This window comes from Xiphias gladius, chromosome 5 (assembly GCF_016859285.1).
Source record: "Xiphias gladius isolate SHS-SW01 ecotype Sanya breed wild chromosome 5, ASM1685928v1, whole genome shotgun sequence".
In the NCBI taxonomy this organism is placed as follows: domain Eukaryota; kingdom Metazoa; phylum Chordata; class Actinopteri; order Istiophoriformes; family Xiphiidae; genus Xiphias; species Xiphias gladius.
In genome coordinates, this window is record NC_053404.1 from 13,106,857 (window position 1) to 13,121,940 (window position 15,084).

General features: G+C 40.2%; 2 protein-coding genes across 3 annotated transcripts; one reads left to right on the forward strand and one right to left on the reverse strand.

The window, feature by feature from the left end:
- Positions 1-278: 278 nt before the first annotated feature.
- On the reverse strand, positions 279-6,028 carry mtfr1 (mitochondrial fission regulator 1). Its single transcript, XM_040126883.1, has 8 exons — positions 5,928-6,028; positions 4,900-5,008; positions 4,462-4,560; positions 3,505-3,647; positions 3,144-3,379; positions 2,698-2,965; positions 2,181-2,361; positions 279-1,837 (listed from the first exon to the last, which is right to left on the reverse strand). Exons 2-8 carry the CDS (start codon positions 4,933-4,935, stop codon positions 1,790-1,792), a joined length of 1,011 nt encoding a protein of 336 aa, XP_039982817.1. The 5' UTR covers positions 4,936-5,008; positions 5,928-6,028; the 3' UTR covers positions 279-1,789.
- Positions 6,029-6,263: 235 nt separating this feature from the next.
- Positions 6,264-14,756, forward strand: armc1 (armadillo repeat containing 1). Of its 2 annotated transcripts, none has more exons than XM_040127291.1 (7): positions 6,264-6,541; positions 7,484-7,692; positions 8,348-8,439; positions 10,351-10,543; positions 11,064-11,180; positions 11,682-11,756; positions 12,426-14,756. In XM_040127291.1, exons 2-7 carry the CDS (start codon positions 7,531-7,533, stop codon positions 12,615-12,617), a joined length of 831 nt encoding a protein of 276 aa, XP_039983225.1. In that variant the 5' UTR covers positions 6,264-6,541; positions 7,484-7,530; the 3' UTR covers positions 12,618-14,756. The 2 variants fall into 2 exon arrangements, with proteins under 2 accessions (XP_039983225.1, XP_039983224.1); XM_040127290.1 differs by having other exon boundaries at positions 6,265-6,541; positions 7,481-7,692.
- The last annotated feature ends 328 nt before the right edge of the window (positions 14,757-15,084 follow it).

Sequence of the window (15,084 nt, forward strand, 5' to 3'; positions counted from 1 at the left end):
TGATACATGCCTGTTGCAGTTACAATTTGAATAATAAAACATGTCGTTGACAAATGTTTGACTTGCACATGGTTAAAGTATGTGCCCTAGACAGTGATCACTCAATAATATAAATTGTAAGTTAATGTTTCATTCACAATTAGCTTCACACTTAAGTCATTTTAAGTTACACATAGGATAAGTCAATGGCGAAGGAAAAATTGCCCTAACTATTTAGGAGTCATGCAAATATAAGGGCAGCCGACTTTCATAAGGTTACACCTAAACCATCCAGACAAAACAAGCAAGTCAGGAAAGACCATAAACTTTTATTTAGAAAGATGACAATTCAAGTTAATCATTTTCATGGAAGACAACTCTTTGAATAATAAATTTTAAATCAATCAATTTCTACTGACATATATCCAGTCCAACTTCCCTTTATAAAAAGTAGGAGCTGACTTGAAGCACCAAGTACCCTGACATATATAGTGGTCAGAACTTGTAACGGTGCAATCAGTCACTGCACAGAAAACTGCCTAAAAACCTCATGACTCAAAGGAGTCCCTATGGTAAGTGTCCCATTTCCAAACTGAGGTATGAAAATGATGATTACTGGCATAAATGCATGATTTATACCTTTGTGATACTGATTACAGTGGGTACCCTAGGACCCAAGATTCTTATTTGAATAAGCAAAAAAATATTTGAGTAAACTACAGTGATGTCTTTCTTTAGCGTTGATGTTGAACTATGAATCTAAGTTCTGGGAAAGGTTGATGTGTTTTGCAATAAGAGGCAAAACTTATCAAAAGAGGTACTGATGAAGAAACAAAACACTTCACATGTATCATCTATAACCTAAACATATGAACTTTACTGTTATAGTATCTTTTCCTCACTATTTAAGCATCAAGGGAAATAAAAAAGGGTCCTGAAATAGCACAATTTGGCAGTTAAAGGCAGAATATCACAGAGCATCACTGGAATGTCTTTGGCTCTTAAAAGCAGATCGCAGTAAAGAGATAAATTATGTCAACTACAACTGGGATGCATATATTTGAACCAGCAAAAGACATACAAGCTGTGGCAAGACTGGTTACTAGGACACAACTTACACAGGCTCAACTCAAAGAAAAAAAAGTAACAGATGAAACTAGGACATAATTAACTGTTTAAAAAACAAAATCATCTGTTTAAACCACAATATAAATATATGGATCCCAATCAAAATTAGTCTAGAAATCACCATACATACAGTGGGGTCCAAAGTGGTTTCAGACTTCTGGACCCTGCTGTATATAAACAATACATCAAAATATCACATGTAAGAAAGTGCTCCCTTACGTCTGTGGTATAACTCTTCAGCTTTCACGGACCCCTTAGAAATGGGAATGCAAAACTGACCAACTATGCTATGTGCAACAAGTTTAACGAAAACCTAATAAAGACTGAGCAATAAATCCAATAATATTAAAACATTCTGTAGTGTTGCATGTAACATGCACTCGTGTGCCTCTGAAGCTTTGACTCAGGACTGTGATGAATTTAAACTCTTCAACTGAAAAACAAAAGACATTCAGTTAGACAAAAAAAAAAAACAAGACTGTTAAACAGAAGTTACAAAAGTGCAAGAACAGATTGATCATTGGATGCAACAGTTATGAGATGACTGATACTCTGAGCAGCCGGTCATCTAGTTCAGGCAGAATCCCGTGTCCTTCCACAGAAACAGCAGATATTAAAAATGTTGATAAGGCACTTTAAAATGTCCAAAGTACATCTGGAATTCGAGTTCAGAATCTCCTGTTCAGAGCAGCTTCTTCTTTCCAGTTGGTTTCAACATGTGCTGCCCAAACTGTGAAAACAAACCAAAGACAAAATAAAGTACATGACACCCTACCAGACCACTTTGACAAGAGTCACAGTCAGTCATTACATTCAGTTGGTTCCAATGATGATGAAAGAACATGTGAGAGTGGACCCCGAAATTTCAATCTTAAAATGTCACATCATGTGAGAATTAAAATGGATCCATTAAAAAAAAAAAAACAGTCTACCTAAAATCAGAGCATTGAGAGTTTTTAGTAACAACTTTTGCACTCGATCAATAAGAATGAGTTAATGGGGGATTTTGTGGAGTCTATGGCTTTTTTTTTTTTTTTTTTTGGATAAAAACAAAACAGTCAAACATCTCTCACCAAAGGGGTTTCGGTACGAGGTTTCACATCTGGAACAGGAAGTCTGAAATTGTCCTTGTCTTCTTGTCCACTGTCGTGTCGATAACGATGGGCAAACTTGCGTTTCAGGGCCTCAGCGATGAGAGTTGCGGCATCTGCAGGCTCGCTGGACTTTACTTTGGCATCACCTTCCACTGGACGACTATGAAAGCATACAGGCAATGAGGGCAATTACAAAGTCTAATCATTAGAATTCGATTATTTGTGTTCTATACAAGCACGTCTTCCCATTTATAGTAGCTGCTCAAGGAGATACATGAAAGAAAGTGAAAAGATACAGATCAACATAACCACAAATTGAACTCCAGCTGACAGAATTTAGCACAGTTCTTACTACCTTTAATAAATCTGTAACAATACACCTTAATACACTAATATAAATAGCTGGGGAACACATCTTGGACATGACTTCAAAAACACTTTGCATGTATTTGAATGTATGAATATGTCTCAATCCACTTTTAAAGTTGAAGCCTACCTTTTGACTGATCGCAACTTGACCTTGCTCATGTCCTTCAGGACATCGAGCATGTTGGGGATTTCTGCTGGCCTTGAATCCAAAACTGTCTGGCTGTCTGTCTTCTTCCCTCTGCGCTCTTTTATCAAATCAATGGCTGAAAATGCCCGCTGGAGACTTGGGGGCGGTGGTGGTGGTGGAGGAGGAGGAGGAGGAGGTGGTGGTGGTGGTGGGGGAGGCAGGGTGCCACAGGGTGGAGGGGGAGGAGGAGGTGCCCCTGTGATAGCAGCTAAATTGAAACAAAGGAAAGAGGTGTATTATAGCCCTGTATCGTGAAAATCTGCTGCCATCTAGGGGAAAATTTGCATTACTACAATGGCGCAAAAAGAGGAAACAAATCACTCAATGCATTCAGGCAATAGGGAGGGAGCTAAGTGTATATTTTGGAAAGCTGCTTTAGGAGATACCTGGCGGTGTGTTCTTTTCCTGAGCCAGTACGATTTGTGCTATCTGAGCTCTGAGTTTGGCAAGTTCTGTCTCTAGTGCGCTGATCTTCTGAATGGCCTCATCGTTGGCGATTGTTGGCCCCTGGGGGTCCGGAGCCCCCTGGTGCAGGCTGGGCAGTGACCTCTGGCGGGTTAAGGGCCTTCTTTGAGGTGGAGACTGGCGGGCTCGAAACACGAGTCCCAATGGCATACGTGACCTGTTTCAGTAAGACCATTTATTATTACAGATCTCAAGAGAATCGTAATTTCCGAAAACACTACTCACGGAAATAAGTTGATTCTTCAACATGAACTGCAATGCATATCTCTATTTCCCTCTAACCTGGGTCTGCCAAAGCAGTCTTCATCATCATCCTCCTCTTCATCATCCCTGTCAATCCAGCCGATATCAGCCAGTGAGGCCACCTGACAGTTCTGCCTCCTGGCGCCAATCAGAACACCAGCATCCTCAGTGTACGGATAAAGCTGTCAGGGATAGAGACCAACCATATTCACCATTTTGACAAAAAAAAAAAAAAACAACTCAGAAAAACATGCCAGAGAAGAACACACACCGGCACACATTACAACACAGCATTTCAACAACTAAGACTTGTTTACAATCAGAGTTTAATAATAAAGAAAGTAATTAGGTAGTTCAGAAGGAGAAGGGGAAGGCGGGGCTGTTGTTAGTAAAAGGGTCAAATAGGTCCTCAGGTATCTCAGTAGCTCTTTAAGCAGCTCAAGGTTGTTGAAGGTTGCTGAACAAACTGACCTAAAGCAGACATACTGCATTCCTCATAGCTAGGGATGGTGGCTGGAGAGAGAAGAAGAGAAAAAAAGAAACAGCACAGTGTTGAAGGAGAAGGGGAAGAAAAGACAAGCAAATCAGTTTTTAAAAATTAAATGCCACTGAATTGTAATAATCACAAAAGATTGATTTGTTAAGAGTTTAAAAAACTCCTAAACAAACATATAAAAAAATATCTCTGTTCTAATGACTTCATCCACTCTGTTTATGGTTCATAAATGAAAAACAGTCAGACAAGCAGAGGTAAACAAAAGTTTGAAGAGGGTGTGTGATTTGTTGTCACATGTCAGTGACTCCAGCAGTCAGGAGAGACAGACAGTAAGACAAGCGAATACAGGGTTATATCGTAAGTGACAAATTTTAAAAGAATTTGAAATCACAAGGGGGACAATATGCTATCACCTTAAAATATAAGATATAAATACTACATTATCAAAGACTCAGTGGCACAACACTATAAAAATTATGATCCTGTTAACTTTCCCTCACCTGAAAATGAACCCTGGGGCAAGGTTTAAGAGGAAGACTAGTAGCTATTCTCCTCACAATACTTCTCGAGGATCCGTAGGGCTTGGCTGATCCAAAAGCCTGCAAAATAAAACATGGAACACATGACGTATAACTCAAATAAAAAAGGAGAAAAATAATTTCAATCACAGTTGATTTCTTAATATACTAAATGCAGTCTACACAAGCTGCATTCCAGCATAAACAGCAGAAAATGTCACTTGTCCATGGCGGTTATTTCTCAGATCTTGCAACTGAGAAACTGTAACAATGGGCTCTCAGATGAGAGTCAGACAAAGGGACAATACGGTAGTGTTTCATGGTCTGTGTGAAACCACGAAATCAAATTTTGCAATGTATGAGAATAGTACATTTAGCAGACACTAATTAAGACAGACATCAACATGGACTCTCACGTACCAAGTCCATTTCAATCCGTGCATAGTCTTTACTCATTTCTGTCGATGTGCTTCAAAAGGGCAGACGGACACATGCCTGAACAGCAAGGGCATCATCACCAAACGGTCATCTAGAAGAAACACAAAACAAGAGTATGGGAAACACATGGAAACACAAAACTTAAAACAAACAATGGCTACTTGAAGAGGTTGATACCTGTGCAACAATGCTCCAGTACAATACATGGACATACACTCGGTTTCAGCCTTTAGTGGTATTGGCCGATATTAACTTGGAAGATTTTTAGGTATCTGTCCAAAATGATCATCGATGCCACTATTTGATTGATTGATTAAAGGAACCACAATTTCTTTGATTCATTTTTCCAAAAATCGGAGCATGTAAACTAGCAATAGGGTAAATAAAAGTTATGACATTTGATGTAGAAAAACGCATCAAGGGATGCAGATCCGACTCGATGCTCGGTACACTAGAATGTGAAAACAGCAGTAGAACAGCCAGATATGTTACTCGATATTATCATTAACAGTTGACGTTGCTATTGCCATTTTGTGTTGTGATTTTATGCTTGACTTGGCTGCTGTAACACTGCAATTCCCCACTGAGATTAATAAAGTTCTTGAAGCACCCTATCTTGCTATCCATCTGTATCTATCATTGCATCATAAACATGAGAGTGAACGCTTTCAAGCTACTCTTTAAAGCTGTTTGTATTTAGTTCATAAATTAAATGGCGACGCTAAACCCGAGTCAGTCGCACTTCTAGGACAGATATTAGCTGATTTGACACGCTACTGGCAAGCTAACGTGCCGGCTCCTAACTTTAGCGGGCAGTGTGGCTAACTGATGCTAACAACGATAGTGTGCTAACTTAGTTCAGCAAACTCGAACAACCGCTGAAAAATTTATTAGGATTTGTCGAAGACCCGCACAATTGTGGTTATCCCTAGTGTAAAGGTCACCTACATGTGTTGACGCTGAATACATATTCGAAGATCAACTGGTGTGTGACTTTGAGACCAACTTACCGAGCCTGACGCGGACTCACAACTTCCTAAACTTTTCCACCTTGTCAGATTCCTTGTACAAGAGGCAACTAATGTAGGCAGACACATGGAATACATTTTGAGCCAATTGGATTATACGGACTACAATTCATAGATTGTGACCATGAAACGTCACCATTGGGTATTTATTTTGATTGACACATAAAGTCACCAACCAAATTTGACCTTTAAAAGAAAACTATCTGATGATTGGGTTTTACATCAGTCAATCAAATTACACCGTCATGTCATATATTAGGAACCTTGTGGATGTTCGTTATATTTCCCTACATTTCCCGGCGGGGCTGTGTCCAGTTCAAGATGCTAGGATCCTTATGGAAAACTGGGATGTCCTCATTCACAAAACAGCTATACCCATTGATGTGCCACAAAACCCAAACACCGTGCCCAGCTGCCAGCTAAAGGAGCATAGTAGAGAAAGAGGCGAAGGCCTAGCTTTACTAAAATTCGTTTTGTCACATTTCTTATTAAGGCGGTCTCGAAACTTGGCTGTTTCTAGTTGCGTCGTTTTTGCATCTGCTGTAACTGAAGTCAACAGGGGTTGTCTCATGATTTTCGCAAAAACTGACAAAAAGGTATGCTATGATTGTCAAGGAACGTTAGCTAGCCTAGCTTAGCTGCTGAAACGCCACTGTAGCAACAGGGCGTGATTTGAGGTGAGGTTGGGGGTCGTAGAAAGTGTCTGTCAGAAATTAGTGTTTGTATTTTGTCTTATGAAAAGTGTTTGCAGCATACAATTAAACTGCATCATGTTATAATTTGCCATTAAAGCACGGTAAGCTATTTGATCTCTCATGTCATATCTACAGTATTATCAACGCATAACAGTAAAATCGGCAACTTTAGTAGAATCACTAATCAGTCAGATTGTGAAGCACCACAGTTCAGATCTTATTGCTGATAGAAATCCCCAGAAACGCCAACAAATGTGTAAAACGTAATCTACGGTTATAGTAGTAAAAGTTTAATAGTTAGTGCATGCAACAGACTCTTCATTTTGAATAGGTGTAACTTGCACCAAGTTACAATGGTGGTACAATTCTGCACCAAGTTATTAAAAAAACGGTAAAGATTGCTTTTGAGATTTTTTTGCCATACACACAAACGCATTTGTATTAGTATTGCAACGATTTTTTGAACTGATTAGTTGATTCACAGGAAGTATTTGTTAACAATTTTGACAGTCAATTAAATGTTCATGTGATTCCGAAAAGAAGAAAAGTAACTTTTACTGGTTCCAAATTCTCAGATGTGAAGATTTGCTTCTTGTCTCTATGTCACATTATTGCAAATGGAATATTTGGGGGGTTTCATCGGTGGTCTGAAATAATAAGCAATTTGAAGACCCCACTCTGGGGAAATTGTGATAGAAATTTTACCCATTTTCTAACCTTTTGTAGTCCAGACAGTTAATTGAGAAAACTACAGATTAATTTATAACTAAATAATAATTAGCCGCAATTCTAAGTTGAATAAAGTAAGCTCCCTGATTTACCTCACCTTTCTCTTTTCAGTAGAGTGACGAGTTTGGTTTGATGTGCATGGCATCAAGACAAGAGGCACCATGAGTGCGCAGGTGGATGCACTTACTGTGGTGAACCAGCTGCGAGATCTTGCTGCAGACCCACTGAATCGAAGAGCCATAGTAGAAGACCAAGGCTGTCTGCCAGGTCTCATCCTTTTTTTGGACCACCCCAACCCACAGGTTGTCTACTCTGCGCTGCTGGTAAGTAGCATCCATCTACATGTTGACATAAAGATCCTTAATAGTAAATAAAGGAAAGTTGGAATACACAGAAAACTAATGATATAAAAATTCTTGTTCAAATATCTACAGCAGCTCATTAGGTAGAATTTCTTTTGGTTAAAAAGTCAGCTGGGTTCCCTACTGGTTCTGTAAATTAGCTGTTTTCTGCTCATGTCATACTTTATGTCCCCTGCTATCCAGTGGTGTCAGAGCAGGTTCCAGTGACCATCTAAAGGCCATTTCCTCCTCCACCGATTTGCAGACACGTGGAGGCATTAAAACAGCCACATATTTAAAAACACTGTGGAGTGGAGACATTGGTGTCTGTACTGTAGTGTAAACATAACAGAGTCTTGATATACCAGCCTCTCCCCACTTCCTCCACCATCACTACCCATTTTTCCATATATGACTTGTAGTGTGAGTACACATTTAAGTGGCGCTACGTAATAGTTGCTCTTTGACTGTAACCCTTGAAGTGTAGACACAGGGTCAGTGCATGTGTATTTGTATTGGTTATGTAATATTTTACCAAAGCAAATCTGTGCCCATTTTAAAAGCTCTCTCTTATAATATCGCAAAGGGTCTGTCAGCTTTTAGTGCTGCTAGATAACGGTTGCCCTTGTCCTTGCAGGCCGTGCGCTACCTGGCAGAATGTCGAGCCAACAGGGAGAAGATGAATGGCGAGCTGGGCATGATGCTGAGTTTGCAGAATGTCGTGCAGAAGCAAGTTCCTGTCATCACCACATCTCTCTCACACACACACACAAACACACAAACATACACACGCTCACTGTGCACTTTCTTTACATAAAACCTTAACCTAGGATTTCTTTTGTTTTGCACGGACAACGTGTGCCTGTCTGCAAATTTTCCAGGCAGGACAATGTCCTTCCATTTGTCATGTCAGGATGAATATGATTAAAGTTGAATTAGAATAGGGCGGTAACCAGTTAAATCGCTGTTTCTGCATGTCATAGATTTTAATGCATCTGCAACCTCCGCACAATTTCTTGATGAATCCACTTGCATATTTTTATTAGTGTAGGCTTATATTTGCTCTTGTTTTTATGGGGATGTAGCAGGTTGTGTTACAGATGTGGCTGAATTTGCACACAGGCTATATTGTAAGCATATTTCTTTGTTGTTTGGTTTTAGTCTAATATCTATTGTTTTATTTTATTTAATCTATATTTTCCAAAAGAACATTATAAACAAATTCTGGTCACTCATTCACTCATAAAGTTTTGGAGGGACGTGTGGTTTGAGGAAGTATTGTGCTCCAGACCTCTGGCAGTTTTGCTAAGTGATTGCTGTTCATCATTAGCAACCTGATAGGAATAGACCTGTGTTCAAGTGGCTGATGTAGCTTGTATGATTTTGCCACCCCCCCTCTCTTCCTGCAGGGAAGCTCTTGCTTGCCCTGGAGTAAGCCAGTCACTTCAGCTAGTCAGGGGTTGCATCAAGAGGAGCCCTGCAGTGACTGTAGCAGCTCTCCCTACTTGCAGTCCAGTCAGTCTGACTTTGGGTAGAGGTCGATCATAGCTGGACAGAGTGGGAAAGCATAGCTGTCGGGGAACGTCTAGTGTAGTTGCATGAAATAGGTGTGAATACCATTGTACTCCTTCATCTTATTATGATCTGAAACTCAAGAAGATGTTACCTCTTATTCAATGTATAAAGTGACGACTAAATAAATAAATCAATTGACGTGAGAGTGTTTGGCTTGCTCAAAGGCTGACAGACTTCCATAGAGCCAGAGTAGGAATGTGTTGTACAGCACCAGGGTCCACCACGCTCCCAGAGGGCAGCCATGCCAGACAGCTGATGTCATATGTGGTTACTATAGAGTGAGTGATGACTTTGTGACATATAAAGCAGTATAGCCTGTAGGGGTATCCCAGGATACCTCACAAAATATCAGTTCTGGCATTACAACTGCAACTGACCTCACGTTGCTTCTTCAAGGAAAGCTGCTGCACACTGAAATATTATGCACTGCTATGGATTTTTTTGCTAAAAGGGCTGTAAAAACCTGAAGTGTAGGCTTAATTAGCATGAGTCTGAATGTTATGTGGTGGATGGCAGCATTGTCTTTGGGTAAATGGAAGAATTTTGGGATAGTCAGACTCAAAGATTGACAGTACTTCTAAAGTTGTTGTATATTATGTGAATGTGGGTCCCTTTTTTTTTTGCTGTCACTGTGTCCCCTTGGGGCAACCGCTAAGTTCTAAGTCTCCAGTTCCAGACCAAAAAGGACAGGAGCTTACAAAATGGAAGCTTAATGAATTAATTTCTGTATTAAGCATGATTCACACTTCTCTCTCATAGAGGCATATAGGCATCATGATTTGCCCGCCTTTGCATTGCTATTACTATCCTGTCTTTCAGCAGAAATATCTAGACCCAGTAATATGGCCGTTTAGAAGTTACTATTCTTGGACATCAATCATACCCACCTTCAACTTCATTGCACCTATACTTACAAATACACTATTGCAACACAAAAGATCATTTCAGCTGAGTGGCATTGAACACGTCTGTACGTAAATCACGTTTTACAAATTAAACAAAATTAGATGTCTAATTTTTCTTTCATTATAGTGATCTCTTCCATTTTTTTCCCTCTCACCAAAGGAGTACATCGCCTGGAGAGACTAAACTGCTGGCCTCTGAGATCTATGAGATTCTGCAATCAGCTGGTAAAGAAGAGGCCGAACAGGCGGAGGCAGCTGCTGCCTCCTGCCGGCGTAAAGCCCAGTTCTTCCTGGGCTCCAACAACAAGAGGGCCAAAACTGTGGTGTTGCACATTGATGGACTGGATGACTCTGTAAGTGTTCACAGTGAGCACACAGGAATCAAAATGAGGCATGTGCAAAAATCTCTCTTTGGGGTATGATCTTAGCGGTGTCTATCTGGCACGGAATAGGAGGGTGGATGGGGTCAGGTTGAAAATGTCAGGCATTGAACAGCAGGATGCTGAGATCAAACCTGAATGCTGCTCTGCAGGAAGCTTGCACCTAGCCAGATTACATTACAGCAGACGGCCTGTGGTGGGCTGCATCGCTATCACTACACCAGAAAAACACATCACTGTGACAGCTGGAAAGTGTAGTCATGTAAACTGTTTGGCTCAAAAACACGTATGTAGCAAGTGAATGTTTTAAAGTATATTTTTATGCCCACATTTTATCTAATTTAACTGTAGCTAATTCTGCATCATCCACATTTCCAGTCTTAAACTGGATACTGTGCCTTTAAGCCACAGTCATATCTTAACTTATGACATGCTGGCCTCGTTGTTTTGCACACCTGTCCATACTTTTTACCTGGTTCCTGTCTGTTGTCAGACTCGAAGGAGCCTGTGCGAGGAGGCCTTGCTAAAGATCCGAGGGGTCATCAGCTTCACCTTCCAGATGGCTGTCAAGAGATGTGTTATCAGGATCCGCTCTGACCTTAAAGCTGAGGTAGGTGTCTGTCGGGATGCAGAAAACCACCCAGGAAGTTGGGGATACACAATATGTTTGCCAGCTTCTGATGACAAATGATTATCAGTTGTAATTGTGGTCAATACCAGTTGTTGATTTCATCATGTGCCCAGTTTCAATTCATGGAATAAACACCGCCTTATCAGAACTGGTCCTGATTGTTTTGTTTGATGGTATTAAAGTGGGGAAAATAGCTCCCTTCAGTCATTGCAAAAGTTTTTAGAATGTAAAAAGTGTAACGTTTAATCAAGAATAGCCTGGTTTGCCTAAAAAAAAGATAAAAATGTGCAAATGAATAAATCATACTCTATCCAGTTGGTTGGCTGAATAGGATATAATTTTGATATCAGTCTTGCTACCAAAAGCACCAAAAGCTGGCCAATATATCGTCAACCTGTGTTGGGAACAGCATTCATGCTGCTTGTGCAATTATAATTTATGATTAACAGAAGTATTTAGCATTAACATTTTTTCTCACAGGCCCTGGGCACAGCAATCAACTCCACCAAAGTAATGAAGGCTCAGCAGGTGGTGAAGACAGAAGATGGAGGAGAGGTAAGATTGTATACTTGTGACTGCTGCTATATACAGAGACTAATTTATTTCACTCACGAATAGTCAACTAATAGGTCAGTGTGCACGCTGTATGTTGTGTGTATCTCAGTACAGGGTATGTAGCCCTTCTGCCTGTGGCTGAGACTTATTCACACTGACATGATTAACTAGTCACATCTCTGCCTCAGCCTGTAGGCTAGTTGCTTTTTGCCAAACACATGACCAGTTCCAGTTGTACCTTTTTTAAAGCAGTGTGTTACTCACTTGCAGCATATACCGGGCTGTACCGTGAAGGTGTATTTGAAACTGCTAACTCTTAACAATATATGAGATTCCAAAGTGTTTGCTTTCCAGTAGTCGGCAAAAAATTCTAATAATTGTTGCTCTGATAATTGAAAGTAATTAGCAAAGGTTGCATTAGTAGTTATATACAATGTGGCCAGCAGGGGTCAGACCTGGCTAAATCATGTATTCTTAATCCAGATGATTATTTGGTCCTGTCGTCGAACAACTATTTTTGACATTAATCCTGGAATCTTTATGAGTTGGAGTTTTGGAAAAATTGCTTGCTTCATGGTGGGAAAAAAACCCACAGTTTATTTTCTTTGCTGATTTTTTTTTATTTTTATTTTTATTTTTTTTAAACATTTCTCCTTTGTCTTTGTGCAGCTGATGGTGCCATTCCAGGAGGACTCGGCAGTGCTGGTAGAGGAGAACACAGACATCCCAGACTACCTGCCTGAGGAGGAGAGTCCATCCCAGGAGCAGGACAAGGCTGTCACGCGTGTTGGCTCTATCACAGATGGCATGGGCTGGCTCAGCACGGCCGCCAACTTCCTGTCCCGCTCCTTTTACTGGTGACCACTTCTTGGGTTCTTCTCTCTGCTCCCTGTTTTCCCAAGAGTACCATCCAGTTGCAGCGTTAGCATCTCTAAGCCTATCCCGGACTAAGCCTTGCCTCGCAGCCCACCGGTAGTCTAGACTCCCCTCTTGCAAAGCACAAAGAGCCTGGCCTCACGTGTGCAACAAGTGCTGAACTGCCAAGTGGAACTTGCAATAACTTCAACTTGTGTATATAATGAGCTACAAACCTCACTACTGGTTTTATGTGCACAATTATATACTAACTGCATTTGTATCAAACAAAACATAGCCAGAGGACTTTAAATCAGCCGAAACCAAACAGCATTCTGGAAATGAGTATCACTGTGATGGGAGAGTTGACATGTGGCAGGCGTATTTAATTGTTCTTTGGCTGATTTTGCGTACGTTGAAAATTGGGAGTTCCTTTTTTTGTGCATGATTTTGGTTGCTTTCCTCCTAGTATGTTCAATCAATGTCCTTTTACTATATATATATATTTCATATTTTTCATTGTTTAATTTCCTAATTAAGCTGATTTTTTTTTTCTTCTCTCTTCAGATTTTTCAGCATGCTATGAGTCTTTTGTGCCAATCTTGCCTGATGCCTAGATTTGTGATTGTCGTGTGTGCCTTCTTGACATTTCAGTGTAATTATTATTTATTCATCATTCATTCAAATGATTTGAGAGCTCCAAGCACATCAGATGTAAAGTTTGTGCTTCTCTAGCAGCAGCTGGCCTCCCACAGCTTTTAGCTTACTAAGGGAAGTCACTTCAGTAGAAATAGTAAACTAGAACCAGCAAGAGGCTGCAGCCCATTCAGCCAATGACTCACAGGCATATGACTGTTTGTTGCATACTGAAAGAGGAACCGATTAGCTAGCTGGCTGATGAATGCACCACCCCTCGCTGCGTTTAGTTGTTTCTGCCAGAAATCAGGACTCCTCCGATGATGCTTTTAAAGCAACAAAAATCAAATGCGAGTCCTGCTACGGCGGTTAACTGGCTGACAGCTCCTTGTGTAAATTGCACAGACTTCAGGCTACCTCTGCTTTCAGTGTCCTGTTTCACATCAGCAATATGGTCCTCTGTAGTTTTATTAAAACCCTATATCAGCATGCAAAAGACAAGCTTGTTAGCTGCCTGCTTGTGTACTTGGACTCCCACTGACATTTTTACAGTATTGTGGACTGGCCTGTAGAGTTCAGTTTTCAGTTTAGCCAGCAGTGTCCTTAACGCAAAGATCACGTTGGTTCACACTCACACTCAAACTCACAGAGGAGTCACTAATGCTGTCATATGAGCAGTGATGGCATACTGTAACAAGGGTGTGGTTATGTATATTTTGGAAATGATGCCTGATTCTCTAAGATGTCAGACATTACATGTAAAGGAATTTTTTTTCTGTTTTTGTAGTACTAATTTGGCTTTTATGTTACAAATTAGGAGAAGAGTTTGTAGCAGCTAATGCTAACACTCTTAGTGAGTATTTTCCTGATTCTTTAGCCCTTACAGTCCTGTGACTCACACAGTTTTAATTATTATCTCCACTGACTTGTGTGAGTGCCATTGACAATTATATACAATGCTGACCAGGTGAGTTTTATTGTTTTGATGGTGCTGAGATGTCACGGTTGGTTGAGTTCAAACTGATGTAATGGCACAGGATGACCTTAATAACCTGAATTGATGAGCAATAATTTTTTCATTACATGTTGTGACTACAGTTCAGTAACAGCCTTCAAAATAATGCTTTGAATAAAAGGTATTAGGTAAATGTTAGGATCATCATCAGTATTAAAATTTCTTCTTTATTTGTCAATTTTGCACGGAATTAATCTCTAAATTGCATCATGTCACTTCATGTTAATATTTGGCATCTCCACTCATACTGCAAAGAAAGAATACTTGAATTTTTTTTCTTAGAACTGTCCTTATGTGTTGATCAAAATGTAAATTTCCCTTTACTGTTAGATTCACCACATTGGTAAGGTTGATAAAGAACTGCAAACTAAGTCCTCAAAAATGTAACGTGTACAGAATTAATCTGTCATCAAATGTAATATAATGTAATGCACATCTTAAAACTAGATTCCCATACACTGTTAATGCAAACAATGATAAACTTAAAATCAAAATTTGTCTGGTGCTTTTTATTCTGATTTTAAGTTTTGTGTCAGGTTCTAGTGAATAGGATAAGTGTTGACCTATGATTTCCTAGTATTATACTCCATGATACTCTGATCGTCTTATTTTCCTGGCATGTGCAGTGGTCACACCAGTGCTCCAGATCTCACTTTGTCAAATCAAATTGCTGAGGGCAGCAACCATTCTTAGCAGAGAGAGAGAGCGAGAGGAAATTCAGTTTCTTTACTGGTGCATGAGTGAGGTGCCCCAGGGCAATCCTGCAGCCTGCCCACCACCTCCCCCAGCCTCGGTGCTGGTGGGCAGGCAGAGGCAGCAGCC